This window comes from Medicago sativa, chromosome 6 (genome assembly GCF_051527215.1).
Source record: "Medicago sativa cultivar Bolivia chromosome 6, Bolivia_mono, whole genome shotgun sequence".
Taxonomy (NCBI): Eukaryota; Viridiplantae; Streptophyta; class Magnoliopsida; order Fabales; family Fabaceae; genus Medicago; species Medicago sativa.
In genome coordinates this window covers 63,655,746-63,679,807 of record NC_140754.1, presented here as the reverse complement: position 1 = coordinate 63,679,807, position 24,062 = coordinate 63,655,746, and the positions used below count along the sequence as shown (strand labels likewise).

The window sequence follows — 24,062 nt, the reverse complement described above, 5'->3', positions numbered from 1 at the left end:
GACCAAATTAGACTTAGGCTGTCATAACCAAGTCGGTTTTGATTGTACTTTGCATTTGGCCAACCTAAGAACCCAAATGGTGAGAACATTAAATTACAACCATGAAACTCAAACGCAGACAGGACATGTTGCTGAATGAATATGAAATCAAAAACTGACATCAAAAGTCATTATCTAACTTTGGATCCATACAATATATACGTAGTTGAAGGCACAATTGTAGTCTTAAAACACCAGTTAAAAAGCATAGTTAACCCCAGTCGCAAGCCATAAGCAATAAGCATTCATCTCTTACAAACAGCAGCTCATAGCTGGATAACTGTTACACATTAACTGAGATGAGACATGTTAGTGTGTGACCCAGTTGCCATTTAATTATTGACGCATCACCAAGCTTTGATGAGTCGCCCCAAAGCAATAAGGACGCTGAACACATCAAAATGATTTGCTCCATGTAGTTCACATATACTGCAAAAAATTTACAAAGTAAAAATCAGAACAGTAAAACCTATAAATATTCTAGATTTTGGAAAACTCCAGTAAACAAAGCAATTATATATGGTATAGAATAAGTAATGACTACACAAGTTCTGTTCCAGGATAGAGATATAATCCCAGGTCCCAAGTATGATTTTCAGGCTAAGGTTCATAATTAAACGCTCATACAAGAGACATGTTCTCTTAAAAAAAACACGAGACGCGTTCTCCTTTGGCTTTTAAAACAAAAGCCTTCAGGTTTAGATCTAAAGATCCATATCCTTTGTCTTCTAGATTTTCCCCTTCTTTCTGCAATGCAGAACCATTAGGTCATCTTTTGGGATCAGCAAATATCCTTCATCTCATGATTAACCAGCGTGTAGGATAAGCCACGTCATTTTCACGATTTACATCCGTACAGAGCATGTGGAATAGAGGTGTTAGGGGCCACAGAAGGAGTCCCAAGGCCGTTAAGAATGTAACAATTGCCATTACGGGGATAGGAGTTGCAGTAGGTTGGCCTTTACGACCTAAACGGTCATCAAGTGTCCAACTTCGACCTGAAAGGTCGTCTCCACTCTCCGTCCATAACTGAAATAACTATACTTTTGAAGAATTGATCCTCTATAACCAAAGGCTAAATTAAGAGTTCAAAGAGACCTACTCATTATTAATTGAGTTGGATTTTTCTCTTCAATTCAGCTCATTAGTACAGTGATGATGGCATTACTTCACACTGTAATTCTAAGCCCACAAGCTTTATCATTACATTTTCACCTCCCAGAACCACTCATCAAATAATCAAACACATAAAACCACTAGAACCAGTGACCTTGTTGCCTTATTTCATGCCTCTTTTGTTCTACTTATACACAAATACATGAGAAGCACACACCCAGTTATTCAAGCTTAAGGCCCATAGACATTAGGTGTGCATTCCATAACTACAATGGAAATTTATCAAGATCCTTACACTAATAAGGTGAACCTGCCATTCAGGAAATCTAACTAGTATTATACCAATAACTCAAATTTTACCTTTTCCCTTGAATAATTCAACCAACAATCATGAAAGAGACTGGCTTAGTTAAAGTCTTAAAATCTTGTATTTTCTCGGTGATAATCACATATTTTGTTTAAAGCAGTTTAGTGGTATATCAGTTAATGAGAAAATGAAAGCCAAGGCCTAAGATCACTTGCTAAATGAAAAAAGAAATACCAAACGAATTAACTAATTATGTTTATGCTTGTGTTTTTTCAGATGTATAGACAAAATATCTGTCCGCACTCATCAGTACAATCAACAGTACACTAACAGAAGGTAGGGAGAATTTGAATGTGACAGAAATACCCGATAAACATCAAAACTCGCTAAAAGAGTGAGGACTCTTCACATATAACGCAAGGAATGATATTCCCTTCAGTCGTATAATCGTATTATCTATGCTAAGTTTTAAACTTAATCATTCTAGTTGCAAGCCCTATGGTAAATACCTTCCGAACTTTTGCTAAAACTCAATGACTGATTGTTAATAAATATATCTCAAAGATGGAACACTTTTTCTGCCTCCACATTCAAATCTCATATAACCTATGATTTTTAACTTCGTTGCTAAATGCACAATGCTTGTACAGATTTTATTCTCACAAAACCCTCAGGCTCACATATCAGAACTATGAAGTCGTTATATTATTCTAATGACAGTAAATTTCTTATCACCCTAAATTAGATAGAGATCATAATGCAGCTACTCTACCAAAATACATAAAATATGGAGGACATCAAGTTCATAAAATAAATGAGAACAATAACAGAAAACAGAGTTTGGGTAATAAGGGTGCAATAACCTCATCATCATCATCGTCATCATCATCTGATAAGTCAATTATTATTGCTTCCTTGATACTGCTTCCACTACTACTACCACCAACAACATCCTCCCCTGGCAATTTCTCCACATACTCCTTGGAATCAATTTGATCGAATTGTTCTTCGGAAGATGGATACTTCCTCTTTTGACCAGTCTGCTCCTCATAAAACTTTTGCTCCACCATATCTTGCCACTGTTCTGCTTGAAATAACCATTTTTTTTTCAAACACATGAGATTCAAAATGTAAGACACGTATGGGGCAAGCCAACAGAGTGTTAAACAAAAAGATTATCAAAATCCAACCCATTCAATCAAATTCTTAACATTAGACAATCAAAACGAAGACAACAGCCTCGGCAATGTAAACTGAAACCCGTGTTGTCAAATAACAGTGTGCTATAGCGGTATAGCATAGCAGATTTTGAGGGAAAAAACTGGGCTATAAAAACGTGACGCTATCTTAGTTTTTTTTTTTAGGGCAATAGCGGCCGCTGTTCGAGTTTCTGGTAGAGGATATAGTGGCAGTAGCAGGAAAAAAAATCGGGTTTTTAAAAATAATAAAATTGAAGAGCCTGCACTATGTGTACCATTTATAACAAATTTTTAAAATTTAAAAACTGATGAGTCTGTGAGTATTACTCTTATATTCACTATAATATGTAAAGCTTTCAACGTGTAAGCAATGTTTTGCCTCCATTCCCTTTTTTATTTGTATGCAACACGCCTTTTTATATACCGTTGACTCATTCCAACCCCTATGCGGCTTGCTCTATTTGCAGGTAATACTATCTGCTATTTCACATAGCGGATATTTGACATTCCACTATTTACCACAGCTTACTACTGATATTATTGACTGAAACTCGTGAAACAAAAACAAAACACATAAAAGAAAGACAGAACTTGGTTTTTAGAGTCCTACAGATGTAGGATAGGACTTAATATTGTCTTAGATTTTAGTGATAACTCAATCTCACAAAACCAGCAGTAAAGACGAGGAATGTGCAACATTAAATCTCTCAACACTTAGAATGAAATATCATGGTTTCATTCTCTATTTAATAGCTCAACCAATGAAAAGGACTTATGATAAGCATGGTCGAGAAAGAGCACGGGTCTATTTTATGGATTGGCTTATTTGAGCTTAACTAGTGACATAATATAAGCACTTGTGAGATTGTTTGTAAGAACTTATGCAAACAACTTATGACACATCCATAACTTGGTTTCCGCTTATTTCCATAAGCTCTGCACCAGGATAGCTTTCAGAACATTTTCCAGCTTATATGAAAATAGTTTGACTTTATTTTACTACAAGCTCTTATTAAGTTACTTATCCAAACAAACAGGGTCTAAGAAACATGCAACATGAAAATATACCTTCACTCAAATCTGGAAGTCGTTCCAGTCTCTTTTGGCACACACTTAACCTATTCTGTTGAACACAAAATCAATAATTTTCAGCAAAAAATACAATGCATCCCCAAATGTCAAAACTTGAACAACAAATAAGCTATGAAACACACGAACACCGACACTGACACGTCAACACAAAGATGAATATATTGAATGTAATCATATGTGTACGGTGTCGTGCCAATGTCGGACACCGAACATGTCATTCGATCAGACGTGTCGGTGCATGCAACAAAATTAAAAACATGGCCAAAAGAAAAGAACCCTTTAGCTTACAAGCTCAGATTTAAAGGCATGGTCATTTGGGTTAATCCCTCTGCACTTCAACTTCACTATACCAGAAAAAAAAAAAAAAAACAACAAAAACGAAAATGGGTCATCAATAAAACGATGAAAATGACAATAAAGTTACAATTTTTGAAGGAAAACATTAATGGGTTGCATTGAAATACGAACATTCAAAAAGGGTAGAAGTGAGTTTGGCGAGGGAGAAGAGAGAATGAGCACGTTGAAGGAGTGGGAGTGTCGCAAGATGATCAGGGTCTGATAGAGCAAGGAATTCAGGTAATTGAGTTTGGAGTTGTTCAACGTTGTACAAAGCACGTTTGAGTGATTCTATTGTTGTTGATTCTGGTTGTACTGTCACGTTCTCTGTTTCATTTGGTTTCACCATATTCTTTCTCTTTCTCTCTTCACTAGAATAGGTTTTGAGTCAACACGGATTTGGATTCTCTCCTACCACTCTTTAGAAGAAACTTTAAAGGAGGTAAGTGTAATTTCCCTTAAATATATTTTTGGATATTTATCTTTTATTAAAAATAAAAATACAACACTTTATCTTTTTTTTTAACATGTGTTTGATCCTTTTACTCACGTTTTAGTTATTTAGTCGCAAATCATAACATAAGTTAAAAGAAGTTTAATGTAGCAATCACGATGTCAATACAAACTCAAGTGGCATAGAATAGGGAAAAACAACAAATACGTTGATTTTTAGGAATATTGAAAATGAAAACAATAATACTAACCGCTTGAAGAAGATTTTCTTAAGATTGTTTTTGAAGGAGAACAATTTGTTGCGACGCCTTTAAAAGAGATTAAATTGTTGCAACGTGTTTGACAAGCTGAAAGCTACGTAGATTTAGTTTCCAACTTTCTCGAAGTTTGGGTGACAAATGTGAAACTTTAAAATCACAGTTTTTGAGATTTTTTTTTCTTGTTTTTTTCTTGTAGCAAGAAATAACCGTAGGTTAGATGCTGTGTTAGGAAAAAGTGATGATTAAGATTGATTTATTGAATTTACAGTGTAAAGTTTGTATTTGATCTTACACAAACAGTGTTGATCTGCTGCTTCAGATCGCGATGCCTACTATAAGCAATTTGGGTCCTTGAATTTATCATGCTGATGGCTTCTCAAATATCTTTTTCATGGCTCTTGATTACTTCTTTGGGGATATTCGTCATTTATTTTTCATGCTTTCATGGAAGGCTTGGAGTGAAAAACTTTGAGACAATATACCTCTAAATACTTTGAAGATTATCTTTAAAGTGAGAAACACTTTGGAAGAATGGCTTTAGGCAAGAAGAAAAATCATTGGAGGTTTCCGGAGAAGGTATTGTTATAGGGTTGCAATTCCAAATTCTTGGGGACATGTCTTTACATTAGAGATCATGCAAACATTGATTTTGCCAACTATTGTGTTTCTATACACTCTTCACTCTTCGTGACTTCGTAAAGTGTTGAAGGGACTTCATTGTGTCACTGATGTTGGAGATTCGTTCAGTTGGTAGCTCAACACTCTAGTTACAAGTTGTTTATCAAGAGATAGGCTAATAAAGTTGTTCATAATTTAGCTAACATCTATATGTAATACAAGTCTTCACTATTATCCTGAAATTCCTGATTGTGGTAAACATGGATGCTGATGAATCATTAAAATAAGCATTTTTTCCTCGAATATTTCACAATAACAAGTACTTGAATATAAAAATCACTCAATTATCCTGAAATTCCTGATTGTGGTGGTTGTTGATGAATTATTAAAATAAGCATTTTTTTTCCTCGAATATTTCACAATAACAAGTACTCCCTCCGTTTCAAAATGAGTGTCGCTTTAGCCAATAAAAATTGTTTCAAAATGAGTGTCGCTTTCGGTTTCCAATGCAATAATAACTTTTTCTTTTCAATTGTACCCTCCAATTAATACTCTGCACACTACTTCTGTAACACCCATACTAGACGTATCTAGAAAGTCTAGCAAGTGCATTAATTTAGTACTGGATACATTAAAATTTACAACAAATAAAACTTCGAATGAATACATTATACAACTAAAAGTGTTCGTACACAAAAATATAGCTCAACTTGATTAAAACATAAAAGACGTAATCTTGCACATCCATCTCATCCTTTAACGATTCGAACGAACACTTGTTGTATCATCCATTCGGCATCTAGCTTGACGTCCATCCTGTTAATCTGAAACAAATAAGGATTGGGATGAGACATAATGTCTCAGTGAGTTCCACCTAATCCTAGGCTATAGGCAACCACGGGGAAAAACCTAAGTTCACCACGTGTCTATTTTACAACCTGTCGGTTGATTATACGTGTGTGGGGACTTGCATGCTTAGACGGTGGTGCATACTAGAACCGTCATAAATCATCTTACTTGTTAAGGGCTTACTAAAATCATATGTGTCATGGCGGTCGAGGGAACCTAAGACCACTATGCCAAGATACGGTAAACGCATCGAGGTCTTCATATAACATGTTCATGACACCATCCTAAGCCGGACGATTAGGGAAACCTAAGAACGTCATCGGCATCACATTCTTTACTTGTCCTAGTCTTGACTTGTACTTAACATTTCATACATAAGTTCATTCGTAATCATAATCATGTCATATCATAATCGCATCTAAGTTCATTAATCATTATGTTAGCGTTGAACAAACATTCTTATCTTGATTCATTTTACGGATAGTCCCGGGTGGAGTAACCCCGAGTACAATCCCATACATGACCGATGTACGTACATCGGACTCCCTCGGTGTCGTGCGGGTCCCTTGCGGCCTAAACCGTTCCCCTTAGGTCGAGAACCTCCCGTATCCCCCTGGCGTGGATAACAAGAGACACGAGCACCTACATCTTGTTAATTTCAGTGACATGCGGGTCCCTTACGGCTTGAATCGTTCTCATATTGAGAACCCCTTGTATCCCCCTGACGTGGATAACAAGAGACATGCCACCTACTTATACTTGTCATGGTCTTGTCGCTTATTTAGGTTAAACCTATTCATGCTTAAAGCTTACCTCGGAACCTTGATCGATCCGAATAGCGGTAAGTGTTCATACTTGTTCATTCATAACGTGGTGTAAAGATAACTATCTTGTCCACGACTTATGCATTGCTATATCTATCTTAATCATGTGCGAAGATATCATACTTCGCTCCTAATCATTCTAGTTCTCGACTACTATGTCGAGGCTCTAGTCCCATTCCCTTACTTGAAATATAACTTGCTACCCGATCATGATTCAAATAACGCCCTCATAAGCCATGCTTCTCTATACTAAATGAATACTTGCTTTACTTAATTTTCCAAAGGAAACATTTTTAAAGTCCATGTCTTGGAGTCATATGTTGAGGGGTTTAATACTGTAAAAGAATGTTCGAAGAAACTGGACCGAAGTACGCCAAAAAGGGCCTGAAGCGAGCAAACAGGGTGCTGGCACCCAGTTACTCGCAACTGCGAGTACCTCTACTCGCCACTGCGAGTTGCTCAACTAGCCACTGTGAGTTGGTTGCGAGTGAACACTCCAGGACGAGTGTTTTGCTCGCCTAGGCAAGCTGTTTGCTTGCCGTGGCGAGTTATGACAGTCCAGACCTGCAAAAATGGTGTTTTTGACCCAAAAATCCTCAACACAAGCTTCCCAAGGCATGGCACACTACTAGAGATCATAAAGAACATGTAAAATCATCTTATAACAAGTATTCATTTGTATAAGGATGCATGATACAAAAAGGGGTGACTTTTCTATATAAAAACCCTAGGGAAAAATACATAGTTTTCTTGCAAGCTTAAATCACATGATCCCAATGGTGGGAACTAACTAAGGAACTCACCTTGCAAGCTCTTAAAGCATTTCCAAGCCTCAAGCTCAAGCAAGCATCATCCTCCACTTCCCATCTTCCAAAACCCTAGCTTGATCCTCTTGTGTCCTTAGCTCTTGCTATACAATCTCCATGTTACTTCTTCCTTTATGGTTCTTGACTTCAAGGAACCCAAAATCTAACCAACCTACCACTTATCAATTAACAAACCCTAGATTCCCAAAATAACCTCAAAGCTTCATACCAAATCATAGTTGTTCTTGCTTGCTATGTTGTTAATAATTCATGCTTAGTTCTCTCACAATAACTTGAAAGAATTCTTGCCCCAAAGAAGAAAAGATGAAATGAACTTCATGGGAGAAAAGAAGAGATCCATCATAAAGCCAAGCTTCCACAACTTATAGTGACATGAGAGGGCAAGGGTGAATTCCTAACATGATAGGAGAAGAAGTTTGGAAGGTTTGATGGAGAAGAGAAGAGAGGGTGGCGTGGATGAATGGAAGAGAGAAGGAAGAGAAAGTTGTTCCCAAACCTAGAGAGAGAAAAGAATAAGAAGAATGAAAATATCTTGCCCAAAAACACTTAAATATCCTTTATCCATGAAATTACCATTTTTACCCCTGCCTTAAGCGTGCTATATCAGACTCTGATAGTTATTACATAATGAGCTGACGTAGCGTAATAAACATTTCCATTCATACTTATTTTCCATGAACTTAATTCTCTGACACAAACGACGGATAATAATCCGTTACTGACATGCGGGATATTACATTCTACCCCCCTTAAAAAAAAATTTCGTCCTCAAAATTTAGAGATCACTTAACATGTAACGAGTTCAAACATAGCCTCTTGAAATAATCCTTGCATCGTCGAAATCATTCTTCTCATAGTCTTAACTTATCTTAAAACATCATGATTAAAACTTATACTTATGGCATATAGGATCAGATATCCCGGATTCATATCTTGCCTGTTTAGGATAATCATTCATATAGGTAATTTATCATTATCTGGAACACTCAGGATTCACCTTTCAACTGAAGTCTCACTAGAATTCAGGTTTGCCCTACAGTGCTCAATTGCATCATAAAATATCTTATTGTATAACCACTTAGCTCATACATACTCTTCCTTATGTAACTTGAGGCACCTATCTCTTACTTGCATTACTGACTAGACAATTTTCCGAATCTCTTTTCGGAACCTTAGGAAAATCTTCTGATCTCAACATGATCTCGTTGCACTCGAATCTATCGTTAACTCATATATCTTGATACGGATAAGCAACTTTAAACTTTGTCATCATACTTAACATTCAATAGCCGGTCTTTTTGTTCACCTGCTCTACAACTCTCCGACTAAAACCATTTCCACTTGAATATCCTTAACATATACTTGTACATCTCATACGTCCTTTTAGAGAACATCGTTATCCGTTTCGTCAAACTTTATTTCCCATTGTGCATTACATACTTTCTCATGCCACATATTGTTAGATAATAACGACACTTGTTCTATCTTTTTACTTTAAGAAATCTTATAATCATTGGTATACGGATCCTTGGAATGAATATATGTATTTTCTTTTTAAAAAAAACATTTTAAATCCAAACCGATAACGGTACTGCAGAATCACAGGACGAGTTTATATATTCTGAAAAAGGTTGAATCTCGTCTAGACTCGTCACTGACGAGTTGATTCGGAAGTCCGCACGTCTTAAGTGATTTTACTCACTTATGACGTGTGTCACCGGTTTAGAAAATGAAAATATCATGTTTTTAGAATAATTCGTTTCCAAGTCCCTTAATACCCATTTTCACTTTAAAAGTTGAATAATCCTGGTTTAGCACCATTCAAGCAAGTATCGTCATCATTTGGCAATCATGGCATCGGAGAGTATGAATCTCATCACACATAACGCATGAATCGTAATTCCTTACGTGATAAAATTCTTAGACTTCGAAAGTGAATTCTTTTTCAATTCGATTAACCATTCTTGCACGAGCTTGATATCACCAATAAACAATCTGATTACTTCATTATAGTAACTTCAACCTCTCATATTTTAATTAGGTGAACACTTCCATATATCTTTACCTTATCCATCTTTGTCTGCAAAAGTCTCGTTACTCAATCAATGTTCCGAGTACTGTTCGCTTGTCTCGTAATGCTTCTCGTTAAACTTCTTTACTATTAACACTTATCTGATTCACTTCTGTTGCGCCACTCTGATTTCCACCCGTTTGGTTTTAACCAATACTCTATCCTATTGTGACGAGTGAAACTTCTCATTCCTTCCTTACGCTTTATCATCTTCCTGAACTCTTCTAAAGACCATTCATGTGACATCCCATGCTGCAGCTTGCTCTTCATAAGGCCTTGTTAGATAAAATCTCATGATAGACCTACCGTATTCTCATATTACCTTCTTGTGGTTGAACTTTATATACTTAATAGTAGACTTACCTTCTGTCGTATCATTACCATACTTAAATTTTCATAGCATGCTCATAATGCACATCGTGCATATCTTTCTTGAACCTCCTACTTGCATCTTCGTTTCTCGCATGCTATGCTTTGCTTAACCTTACCAATGCTAGCTCGTTAATTTTCTTCTTGAAGAAAATTTCATAAATTTGCACATGGATCATTGGTGTTGATGTTTCTTTATTTTCTATATATATATATATATATGTATGTATGTATAAAATATTGAATTTTGGATCTCGGTCTTTACCATAAAATTTCGTGGAACGAGTGGATAACACAACAGTGTCATCGAATCGTGCTCCAAGTGTTCAAATTATTTTACATGCGTGGTAGTTGACCGATACCTACAGAATTCCATTTAAAATTTATGAACACCAATTCCAATTATCCATATGCGTGTATCTTTTCTAAAATCTTATAAACTTTGCAATATTAGAATTCGTCATAATAACGAGCCTTGGTAACTTAATTAAGCAAATCATAGATTCGAGGGATAATTAATACTCCACTAAAACTGAGAATCTTGTGATCTAACATAACTCCTCACCGCCTTAACTTCTTACTTCACGTCTTCACGTCCATAACGTCCGTTCCATATACCGGATCCTCTAAGCTCTTGGTCTAAACTCCTTTAAAACTCTTGACACATTAATTCTCCAAAGTCACCTTAAACTGAATCGATTCCGTTAATGGTTGTTCATGCTCTTTTTCCTTTAAAAACTTTAGAATGTAATGTGCATTCATTACTTGATATTATAAAAAGTGTTATTGCAAAAAGGTTGTGAAGACAACTCTCCAATAGTCCCTGCAGACCCTAGGGACGAGCTGACAGTTTTCGAAAAACGGAAAATTTCGCCCCATATTCGCTATCAACGAAATCATCCAAGGTAATTTCGCTACTAGCGAAAATTTCACTATTGGCGAGTTTCTTCATCTCAGTTCTCCAAAAATATATTTATATATATGTACAAAATCTTATTTCTCAAGCAATCCAATGCACATTATCCATTTTTATCATCATTAAAACATTCATATCATATGCACGACAAGCATCAACATCATTCGGTTCAATTCTCGGCACATCAAAAATTATTGCCTTTCTATAACACAGTCTTACTCCAATCACGACTCTTACCGGAACTTCCGGTCACTCTTAGACATTCCAAATTCTTCACTTTCGGTATACAAAATACCTTTAACAACTTCCCCGACGTTGTCAAATCGATCCATCTTAACTTTACCTTACATTCCCGGAGAAAATCAAACTTAAACTGATAATCTCTCCGGCCACCATTTGGCACGATTAGACTCTTACTATTCTTACTCCGAGTTTCTACCTTCTCCAATCATCTTCATCACATACTTCGTTCCTCCCGGTCCTATTCAGCTCTCAGGCATCCGTTCTAACAGTCAAGTGTTAAATTGAGTTGATCGGGCTCAACTAACATCAACAATTAAAACATTTACCTGGAACCCAATGGTCCCACTTCCTTGTTGTAACTTAATGACCCAAGGCACGGTCTGAATCGACCTGCTCTGATACCAAATGTAACACCCATACTAGACGTATCTAGAAAGTCTAGCAAGTGCGTTAATTCAGTACTGGATACATTAAAATTTACAACAAATAAAACTTCGAATGAATACATTATACAACTAAAAGTGTTCGTACACAAAAATATAGCTCAACTTGATCAAAACATAAAAGAGGTAATCTTGCACATCCATCTCATCCTTTAACGATTCGAACGAACACTTGTTGTATCATCCATTCGGCATCTAGCTTGACGTCCATCCTGTTAATCTGAAACAAATAAGGATTGGGATGAGACATAATGTCTCAGTGAGTTCCACCTAATCCTAGGCTATAGGCAACCACGGGGAAAAACCTAAGGTCACCACGTGTCTATTTTACAACCTGTCGGTTGATTATACGTGTGTGGGGACTTGCATGCTTAGACGGTGGTGCATACTAGAACCGTCATAAATCATCTTACTTGTTAAAGGCTTACTATAATCATATGTGTCATGGCGGTCGAGGGAACCTAAGACCACTATGTCAAGATATGGTAAACGCATCGAGGTCTTCATATAACATGTTCATGACACCATCCTAAGTCGGACGATTAGGGAAACCTAAGAACGTCATCGGCATCACATTCTTTACTTGTCCTAGTCTTGACTTGTACTTAACATTTCATACATAAGTTCATTCGTAATCATAATCATGTCATACTTCACTCCTAATCATTCTAGTTCCACGACTTATGCATTACTATATCTATCTTAATCATGTGCGAAGATATCATACTTCACTCCTAATCATTCTAGTTCTCAACTACTATGTCGAGGCTCTAGTCCCATTCCCTTACTTGAAATATAACTTGCTACCCGATCGTGATTCAAATAACGCCCTCATAAGCCATGCTTCTCTATACTAAATGAATACTTGCTTTACTTAATTTTCCAAAGGAAACATTTTTAAAGTCCATGTCTTGGAGTCATATGTTGAGGGGTTTAATACTGTAAAAGAATGTTCGAAGAAACTGGACCGAAGTACGCCAAAAAGGGCCTGAAGCGAGCAAACAGGGTGCTGGCACCCAGTTACTCGCAACTGCGAGTACCTCTACTCGCCACTGCGAGTTGGTTGCGAGTGAACACTCCAGGACGAGTGTTTTGCTCGCCTAGGCAAGCTGTTTGCTCGCCGTGGCGAGTTATGACAGTCCAGACCTGCAAAAATGGTGTTTTTGACCCAAAAATCCTCAACACAAGCTTCCCAAGGCATGGCACACTACTAGAGATCATAAAGAACATGTAAAACCATCTTATAACAAGTATTCATTTGTATAAGGATGCATGATACAAAAAGGGGTGACTTTTCTATATAAAAACCCTAGGGAAAAATACATAGTTTTCTTGCAAGCTTAAATCACATGATCCCAAAGGTGGGAACTAACTAAGGAACTCACCTTGCAAGCTCTTAAAGCATTTCCAAGCCTCAAGCTCAAGCAAGCATCATCCTCCACTTCCCATCTTCCAAAACCCTAGCTTGATCCTCTTGTGTCCTTAGCTCTTGCTATACAATCTCCATGTTACTTCTTCCTTTATGGTTCTTGACTTCAAGGAACCCAAAACCTAACCAACCTACCACTTATCAATTAACATTCCCAAAATAACCTCAAAGCTTCATACCAAATCATAGTTGTTCTTGCTTGCTATGTTGTTAATAATTCATGCTTCGTTCTCTCACAATAACTTGAAAGAATTCTTGCTCCAAAGAAGAAAAGATGAAATGAACTTCATGGGAGAAAAGAAGAGATCCATCATAAAGCCAAGCTTCCACAACTTATAGTGACATGAGAGGGCAAGGGTGAATTCCTAACATGATAGGAGAAGAAGTTTGGAAGGTTTGATGGAGAAGAGAAGAGAGGGTGGCGTGGATGAAGGGAAGAGAGAAGGAAGAGAAAGTTGTTCCCAAACCTATAGAGAGAAAAGAATAAGAAGAATGAAAATATCTTGCCCAAAAACACTTAAATATCCTTTATCCATGAAATTACCATTTTACCCCTGCCTTAAGCGTGCTATATCCGACTCTGATAGTTATTACATAATGAGCTGACGTAGCGTAATAAACATTTCCATTCATACTTATTTTCCATGAACTTAATTCTCTGACACAAACGACGGATAATAATCCGTTACTGACTGGCGGGATATTACAACTTCCAAAATATTACTTTTAAAACTAACCAATAGTTAATAAGGATAATTTGGTAAAATAACCATTCTCTTTCTCTTAATCATTGCATTTCTTAATATGTGTATAAACACCTAAAACGACACTCATTTTTAAACGGAGGGAGTACTTGAATATAAAAATCACTCATAATATTTTTGGAAAAAGGGTATTAGGAATAGGCTCTCTAAGATTAATAACCAGAATTGTTTATAAGGCAGATTGGGGTTCGACAAATAATGCATCTTTAAAACTTTCCAAACAATTTCATACCATCATGTACATAAGTAAAAACAATCCATCAGCTCCAAAAGATCTTAAAAAGTATTCATACAGAAGTTTATTAAGAAGTCGTTCGAGTTCTTAGATAAAAATTAGAAAGGGGCCATATTTATCACTCAATCACATGAATACTGAATAGACAAAAAATGGTCCTTTTCAAAGTGGGTGTGGTAAACAAAAGAGTGCATGCAGTTCTATATGAAGCGGGGACTACAGCAAGTCAAACATCAGAATTTTTTATTTTTTTTTACAAAAGTACTTAATTAACACCAGCTCCAAGTTGACGGTGAAAATAGAAACTACTCAAAATCCACAGCACTATTTTAATAGTGTTTGGAAAAGCAAGTCCAAGGCATTATTGGCGTCAAGCTACACCTTCAGGCTTCAGTTGAATGTGAGGTCACAGTATTTTTAACGCACAAAAAAAAATGCTAATAACATCATCATGGTGCAATCCTGAGTGGGTCACGTGGATAAAGTGATGTTTTGCGAATGTTGTTCAAGCCACAGAAGAGCATTACTACACGCTCCAAGCCTACTCCAAAGCCACCGTGTGGTGGTACACCATATCTGTAAATGATCAATCATTTAGTTTTCTGGTAAGCAATCTTTTACCCCATAAAATCATTATAACCAGAGCTCAGTAAGAGGGGCAGCCTAAACACCCGTATTAACAAAGACATTGAACATGATAGGAATAAGTAAATATATTACCTGAAAGAATCGATGTAAGCAGATATTGTCTTGACCTCAATGCCGCAAGCTTGTGCACGTTCTTCCAAAAATTCAGGCACGTGGATACGCTGAGCTCCTGATATTATCTCCTCGCCTAAGCAACAAGGATTGAATAGAAGTTAAAATCAAATGACACCCAAAAGCTTCAGCTTTTATGGAAGTACAAACACATTTGGAGAAGCATGATGGTTAAAACCAAAACATGATTAATTGCGTGCACCAAATTGTCATAACAAAGCATTGCATGACAAAATAACTTAATTTCTCTGCTTACCTCGAATGAAGACATCAAAAGAGTTACTGTAGTTTGGGTTGTCATAGCAAGGCATTGTATAAAATGGTCTTACAGCCAACGGGTACCGGTGAAGGATATAGAACTCTGTTCCATACCTATAAATAGAATTACAGTCGAAAAACAATTTTAAATTATAGCATATAATAACAAAAGACAATATTTAGTTATAAAAGATTTGAGACAGGGAATTACTTTTCTAAAACCAGCTGGCCTAGTTTCCTTTCTGCTTCAGTATTCAAGTCACCAAAAGGTTCAATCTCTACTCCAACTTCCTGCAAAGCAAAATCATTACTCGCTGCAAGACAAGGATACTAAGACAAGAATACTGTAAATTTCTACCATCTTATATATATCATAGTTACAGTAGAATAAGTCCTTTTCTGAGTCTTGATGTAAATGATTCTAAACAGTGCAACCAAACTCCCAAAACTAACTACAAGAGGAAAAATACCCCAGGAATTCCTCAACAATAGTTAGGAACCTAAATAAGTGTCACTAACTTGCTCACCAATCAAATAACTATATGTCCTTTTCTTGAATTAAATTGAAAAGGCTCCCCAATAGTAACAATTATTTGGTTGGAATTTTCAAAAATTGGAGGGTAAAGCTTTTATTTGTTCCCCAAACTACCATCATCAATGAAATGACTAAATGAGATCTCATTTTATGGACAATCTTAAGCTGACATTAGTTCTAGTATCCTGTCTACCCAAGTACATTTTCATCAATTTACATTATGTATCACTATCACCTTTCAATGACATTTATATAATATAGTTTCAATAATTTGACTATTACATAATTTTAAACTTCACTACAAGATTGGTGAGAGTGAATATTCAGTATGATAATCTATAAGATTAAACTGTACACAGGCTAGTCCCTAACAGTGCTTAAACTTCCACCCCTCTCAATTTTACAAAATAGACAGGGATAAAAGACGTAAAGGTTCAAGCACCGCCATCATCATCCTATCACATTTGTTTGTTTATCGACAACTTGCAAGTTAATTAGTTAAGAAATATTTAAGCTTACCTTGAGCATCTGAATACCTTCTTCATATGTAAGCCGCAGAGTATTTGGAAGATACTGCACATTCATAGGGATATAATCAGATCACAAAATGTAACAATGCATTCATTTGCGTCTAATATTAGTATATTGCACAAATAAACATGATATACCCACTACAAAACAAATAAATTGAACAATATGAAACAGATAGTATAATAAATAACAAATCCCAAACAAATTAACACCTTTAGGGGTTCAAACGGGTACTGATTTGCCACAGCTTCGAGATCCTTCTTACATTTTGTGTTCAAAGTGTCAAACATAGCAACAAACAATTTGTCAACTACATCCATAACCTGCCAAAAAACACAAAAGTATCAGTAAATCATATTATGTCCCTCGACAATTTCAAACGCAAACACTCAAAATTTTCATTTAGCCAAATGTACCTCATAATAATGTTTCTTAATCTCCATTTCAACATCAAGACCTGTAAACTCGCACAGATGCCTATGAGTAAAGGAATCTTCTGCTCTAAACACGGGACCAATCTCAAAAACACGGCCAAAATCACCACATATTGACATTTGCTTGTGAAGTTGAGGTGACTGAGCCAGGCATGCAGGTTGCCCTTTGTAGTCCAGCCTAAAGACAGCAGCTCCACCCTCACTAGATCCAGCAATCAACTTAGGAGTGTGGATTTCAACAAAGCTTTCAGCTAATAAAAATTGTCTGAACGCCTACCCAACACCGTATCACACCGCAAAATGCATTTCTTAAGTTAGTTTATCGGTAGGCAATTATTCCAACAAACTTACAAGCAGCAACTATGATTAAATAAAAAAAAACTTGTCAGAATAATATTAGAGAAAATAGGCTTTACATTTCCAACTTGAGACTGGATGCGGAAAATTCCTTGATTTGCTGGTGTTCGCAGGTCAAGTACTCTAAAATTCAATCGTGTATCCTGATTCACACGAACAAGTTGTTCACCAGCCTGCACCAGTTAAAAAATCACCATCAACATTCATGTAAGGGAGACAAGTTCCAGTATATTAAACAAAACAACAACAAACACACATCTTTAATCAGAAAGGTTTTAAACTGCGACATGCAAGATAGTAATTGCAGCTGAAACACCACACTCTCATCTTGATTGTAGTGTTTGCTACAACTTCAATTACAACATTTCTAATCGGTAATGAATATATATACCTGAATGGCCTTCTCAATTTCAACTTCACTTCGAGCAGCATCCTCGATATTAATCGGCAGAGTAGGAATGGCCTTACTCACACAATACAGTTTCCTCACTTGGATTTCAACCTATAGAGAACAAAACCACATAACACCATTATAATCAAAATCAAAATCCTAAACAATCACAACTCACAAACTCTAAATTCAAAACACTGACAAAATCACAAAACCTAAGTAACAAGATATCATAACCAACCTGTTGTGAGGCACCTTTAATAGGAGCGGCTGGAATGGAAACCACACCTTCGACATCGACAATAGACTCACGGCTGAGAGCGGCGGCAAATTTCACCATCTGCGGACTCACTAAATCAGGTTGTGCCTGAACCAAGCACTGTACGGTGAAACCATTTTCTCTGATGACTAAGAACGCCATCTTCTTCCCAACTGGTCGAATAGCTTGTGCCCTCCCACGGATTAGAACCGGCTTGTTCTCCAGTGAATCATTGAGAGCCTCAACTCGGGTCCAGTCGTTGACATTGACAGGGGTCTTCGATTGGAGCTCAATGAGCGGGACAATACCATAATTGACAGCAAGGGGATCATCTTCGACAGAGAGAGTCGATGTAGCAGAGGTGGCGGCGGCAACTTCTCGGCGGCGTTGCTTTTCCAGCTTTGCGGCATCCTTCTTGGAGGCCTTTTTGCTTTTTGTTTCTGATCCTTCCGATGACGGTGTCGGCTCTTGAGATTCTGAAGTTGACATTGATTTTCCTGAACCAAACAAACAATGTGAGAAAACTAATAACGTGCCCTCTTGCTGAGCTTGAATTATAAAATGAGTTTAATTTTATCATATATGGTGCAGTCACTGGTGCAAAACATGATTAGTACCAAAAATGATGGTTAGATAATCTTTCCATCAAATTACATTAGTACCAAAAATTGATCTCAACTTAATTGCACCAAGTAAATTTTCAAGTACTTAGATTAAACCCTCATTCCAACCCCATTGCATTTTTTTTCTTCAAAGCCACAACATCAGTGTAAAATTTTCAGTCAAATAAATAAGACAACAAAAATTCAAAGAACACCACTTAGAACACTTAACAAACACCTAGAGGGCAACCCATTAAGCTAACAAATACAACCTAAATCCTTTTAACAAATACCAGCACAGAGGCATCACATCACATCAATATCCAAACTCAAGAAACAAGATTCATCAACAAAAAATACCATTTGAGCACAAAAAACGGAAAATTCTTAAAGAATCTAAAAATGGAGGTTACGCTATTAGAGAAACTGAAAGTTTAAAATTCACCATTGTAAAATTTTCAATCAAATAAAGAAGCAACAAAATTCAAAGAACACCACTTAGGACATTTATCAAACACCTAGTAGGCAACCCAATAAACGAAAAAATACAACCAAAGTCATTACATTAAATTTAATCATTTTAACAGATAACAACACAGAGAGACATCACACAAGATTCATCAACAAAATTCGCTTTTGCGCAAAAATTTCAAATTCTTGAAGAAACTAAAAATTGGTTTCTACCAATAGAGGAAATTGAAGGTTAAAACTCACAAAAACTCAAACTAATACACAATAATTGAAGAATGAGAGAAGAAAAATTGAAAAAGTTACTCGATTTGAAGAAGAACGAGATTGGAGATGGTGTGTGGCGAAGAAGAAAAAGAACGCGGTGAGGAGTGAGTGATGAGAGTTTCGGAGAAATGAGGGTTTTGTTTTCACAGTTGTCAGCACTTGGAGTTTTAGTGTTTTTATTTCTTTTTTATTTTTATTTAAAAAAAAAAAAAAAAACATTTCGACATACTCAGGGTGCGTTTGATGGTCAGGATAGGATAGAGACAGGATATGATAAGAGTTTGGTTTGTCCCGATCGTGAAAATAGAAAGCCAATAACACGATGCTTAGAATGATGTGCTAATATGTATAAGAACATAGCCAGTTGTTCTTCAATACTTATTAGTCCATCTTCTTTCAACTTTCCCTCAGTACGGAGGAGACCACATAATAAACGAAAAGATCTAATATCCATGCGAAGTTGATTAACACATATGACATCATTTCGTTGGGTCAAACTCTCTAAAAATTCTCCTCTTAATCCTTCTCTATCTACTAGTCGTTGCCTAAGAGTTTGGTTTTCGTGAAACCATATCGAAGAATGACTCATAATCATAATAATTGCATTACAAATTCTAACCATCTATTCTATGCAAAACTGTGAATCAACTTTTTTGCATAGAAAAAAATTAACATGAAACACCAAATTCAAAAGGAACAAGAAATTGAATAAAGGAATATTAAGTGCAAAAAAAGATAAAAAAAAAAATGGAGCCAGCAATTGAACGTAAACCAAATATGAAAGAGAGAAAAAAATTCCATGGAGTAAAAGCTTGAAATTGAACGTAACACCATATCAAAGAGAGAAGTGGAGAAAAGAGGATTAGGGAAAATATAAAAGGACAGCAAAATAGAGAACATCATACCTTGATGAATCGCAGAGAAGAATTTTAGGAGCCGCAACAGAGAAAACGAGAAAGAGGAGTGGAAGAGTGTGAGGGTAAAATAAGGATTCAGCGGGATAGGTTAATTTTAACCCAGCCCAAACTCATGATAGAAAATACAAAGGAGTGATAGGATAGGATAGGATAAATAAAATGAATAATTTATCATATCCTATTGGTGCATCAAACAAAGGAGATATGATATATCTTTTATATCCTGACTCTCTATCCTGACCATCAAACGCACCCTCAATGTATGTCCGTTATTTTTATTGTGTTAACAAAACTTATTTATTTATTTTTTTACAAAAATAAATAATATTTATTCATTCAAATTGATAGACTACATCAATAAAATACAAATATGAAATTATTAAAAACAATGAATTTGTAAACAGACTCACAACATTTATGTTAATAACATGAAACGACAAAGTATTATGCTTAGTTATATTCGAGTCTCCATAATACTAATGTCTCTGAATCTACAACGTTGACGACGACAAAATAATTTTTGTGAAATTTTTATTGAAATTATTTTAATTTAAATGTATACGTATAAATTTTTGGGACTTTTAAATTGTAATAATTATATTTATTTATTCAATGACATCGATAATATAGCATTTCTATAGGCAAAATTAGTTTATAGATATAAATGAAAGTGAAAAAAGTAACCCCAGATTCCTTTAGTTATTTTCATCATTTTTTTTTTTATGAAATTGGCATGTCAGGATCTTCCCCTATAAAAAAAAGGTTCATCATAAAAAGGGACGTATGAGGTTTTCAACTTTATAGCTCGTGTTGTCCCACATTTCAGATGAGTTAATGTTGATAGTCTGGACGGTTTGACTTGTCTTGCTACTCCAAAGTAAGGATATTCACCAACAAAAACATCAAAGAAAATGATAGAGTACTATTTAAAATGGATTGTTTTCCATCAAATGTTTCTTTAGCGTCCTAAGCTTAGCGATTTGCTCCATCATATGGTGATCAAATTGATGGACTCCTTTAAATGCTAAAATTTCCCCCCAAAATAGGGTTTGAGTTTTTGTCCATTCACTTAGAAGCTTCGATTCGAACACAAATTTCTTAACTCAATTCCACCATATAGAAAGATCTCGATTTCAAAACCACTTGAATTTGAGTTTTTCGGAAGACAACTTCAACCTTGAGTTGAATAGAAGCTCAAGTTATCCTTCAACAAAGGAGATATTAATTTGTAATTTCTTTAACACGTTAGATTTAGCAACGACTTTTGATCCTGCTCCTTAGTTGACCTTTGGAAGAAAGATAACATTGTAATTAGCTTAGGCAATTTTTCCTCCTCTTGCACACTAGGATCATCTAGTACTTTCGAAAGTTAGCACTTATTTTTGAGCTTTTGCTAATGGGATCAGTGATCACTAACATATTCTCTATTATTACTAACATATTCTCTATTATTGGTTGTAGAGGCTTAAATAATTTTTCACTTCGACTACTCAATTACCCCTGAGATAGGGTAATATCACTAGGAAGGGAACTGAAAGCTTTATTGTGCAATTTGTTTGACTATTTTAGCCACTTGAATCTCCATATATGGACTTTTAAAACCAGCTCGCACTCCTCCATAAATTAATATTTTGTGTAGCCACCCTCCTGGTAGCTATCTCTTAATCAACTTCTCTCTTAGCAGGGGCTGATTTGAAAAACCTCCTTGGTAACTCCCCTTGCTGTCTTTGAGAGGCACCTTGAATTTTGGTCGTTCCAATAAAGATTGTAAGAATTTTAATATGGATTATTTTGTTTAGGTTATCATGTTTTTGACTAAATTCACTTGCTCAAGGTCATCTTCACACCCTATAGGAATTCCACACCCTCCATTCACATGTAACTTTTCACAAAAATCACATCCTATACTTTGCAACAATTTCACTAGAGTAACTCGGGGTTGCATTGCACCCAATTACGTGGCTTCCAAACCCTTCTTTATATCATATAATTGTTGGGTAATTATTTTCTATTCAGCATTTTGAGTGTCAAACAAAACCAAGGAGACGTGTGTGTTTTGCCTGCACACGTTGGGTAACTATGTACACTATTTTCAATTGATACAACTTAAAAGAACAAATATCAAATAAACCAATGATACAAGAGCTCTTTAATAACAACAACAACATCAATAATAATGTGTCTTGCTAATGTTTCACTATTTAAAGATTCTTAATTAAGAAATTATTTATTGAAAAACTTAATACTAGAGTACTCGACAAGTACTACTTGACAAGTCATAGAGCGTGTTTGTTGTTTGATTATGTGAATGGGATTTGGGAATGAGCATAGTTTACGTGATAATACACGAGAGGAAACAAAAATGTTGTTGAAACCTATGTTATCATGTTCAACATTTTCTATATAGTGTATGTATATATAAGAGCTTGTACCCAATTATATAGGACATACCTGATTCTACGTTAACAACTTCAACAAAGAAACACATCTTTAAAACTCGTTAATCTCTTTGATATTCAATCATCATTTCATGGCATTTCAACTTCCACGACTTTCTAGGACTGTCATCATCAGCCCTCAATATTGTGGTATGATGTAATATCCTTAGGAGTAAACTTGTAAAATTAATTCTACTACAAACTTTCTTAGTTTTGTTGGTTTACTCAACGAGATCATATATATAAAAACAAAACAGTGTTTTAGTACCTGACATGAGAATAGTTCTACTATCATAAGTTGTAGTTTGTTAAAACACTCCCACATAAAAACTAATGGGTGTGTTCTAGCAAATGAATATATACACAGAACAAGTGAATATCAACAAACAAGCACTTTATTAAATTCCTTTTACTTTCATTAAATAAATAAATTATTGTTTGTCTATGTATGAATATTTAAATCTTTTTAGTACTTTCTTTTTTGGTTTAATTTGTTACAGCAACACATCTTGTTCAATTGACAATCACAACAAGGAACAGAAATATATTAGGAGATAACTTCATCATCAAAGATATCAACCACAAGGTTGTTTTCACAGTTAAAAGTAATACAACCATCTTAACACCCTACCAAAACCGGTTCTTATTTGATGCTAATGGAAACCGCATTCTCCATCTTCGAAAATCGGTTTGTTCATCAACTATATTAAGGACTCATCTCTTTTTTCTTTTTTTTTTATTTAGTGAATATCTATTTAAATAATCATTGACAGAGTTGGTTTTTGATATGGTCATGTTTCCACTTCACAATCTTTGCAAAACCATATAACTTCATAAGTAAAAATCATTGATCCATCTAAGCTGTACCTAAAAGAAAAAAAAAACACATAAAAACATGTGATTGAAATTTTATAAATGCATTTTTTTTAAAAGCATTGGTAGGAAGAAAAAAAATTAGATTCAAAGTTAATGGTATTAACACAATTGCTAATTTTTTCGGTCAATGCTTTTATTTTAAAATATAAATTGCAATTATAAATTTCAATGACATGGTTTTAAGTCCTTTTATTCTTGCAGGTACTGTTTAGATGGACCGGTGATTTTTACTTATCATGTTGTATGCTTTTGTAAGGATTGTGAAGAGGAAAATAGTTCCATAACAAAAGACCCACTCCGTCATTGATGATTTAATAGCATCAGAGGTTCATGTTGAGGCACGACGTATTATTGATCCAAAATGGATGTATGAATTTTGTTTTGTCAGCCTCATTTGATAATCAGTGAACTTCAAAAGCTTAATTGAATTTACCGGTTAATAGGGAGAATTTGCACTTTTGTGATAAAACTATCAACATACTTTTGGACCATATTTTTAATTTAGCATGCCCCAAATTTAAAAAAAAAATAAAAAAAATCTCAGATGTGCTTCCTGCATATTTGTTTCTCAGACAAACAA

General features: G+C 35.4%; 2 protein-coding genes across 4 annotated transcripts; both read right to left on the bottom strand.

Annotated features, from left to right (window-relative positions):
* Nucleotides 1-128: 128 nt before the first annotated feature.
* Nucleotides 129-4,504, bottom strand: LOC146916244 (uncharacterized). The gene is made up of 5 exons (XM_085718357.1): nucleotides 4,222-4,504; nucleotides 4,042-4,097; nucleotides 3,730-3,784; nucleotides 2,326-2,546; nucleotides 129-468 (listed from the first exon to the last, which is right to left on the bottom strand). The coding sequence occupies exons 1-5, from the start codon at nucleotides 4,436-4,438 to the stop codon at nucleotides 460-462; spliced, it is 558 nt and encodes a 185-aa protein (XP_085574483.1). The 5' UTR covers nucleotides 4,439-4,504; the 3' UTR covers nucleotides 129-459.
* A 9,798-nt stretch (nucleotides 4,505-14,302) lies between these two features.
* On the bottom strand, nucleotides 14,303-20,232 carry LOC146916243 (aspartate--tRNA ligase 2, cytoplasmic-like). Of its 3 annotated transcripts, none has more exons than XM_085718355.1 (11): nucleotides 19,291-20,232; nucleotides 17,897-18,411; nucleotides 17,656-17,766; nucleotides 17,324-17,437; nucleotides 16,890-17,180; nucleotides 16,686-16,796; nucleotides 16,462-16,515; nucleotides 15,619-15,698; nucleotides 15,406-15,521; nucleotides 15,111-15,225; nucleotides 14,303-14,966 (listed from the first exon to the last, which is right to left on the bottom strand). In XM_085718355.1, exons 2-11 carry the CDS (start codon nucleotides 18,401-18,403, stop codon nucleotides 14,840-14,842), a joined length of 1,626 nt encoding a protein of 541 aa, XP_085574481.1. In that variant the 5' UTR covers nucleotides 18,404-18,411; nucleotides 19,291-20,232; the 3' UTR covers nucleotides 14,303-14,839. The 3 variants fall into 3 exon arrangements, with proteins under 3 accessions (XP_085574481.1, XP_085574480.1, XP_085574482.1); XM_085718354.1 differs by having other exon boundaries at nucleotides 20,157-20,232; XM_085718356.1 differs by having other exon boundaries at nucleotides 19,231-19,402.
* Between the last annotated feature and the right edge of the window lie 3,830 nt (nucleotides 20,233-24,062).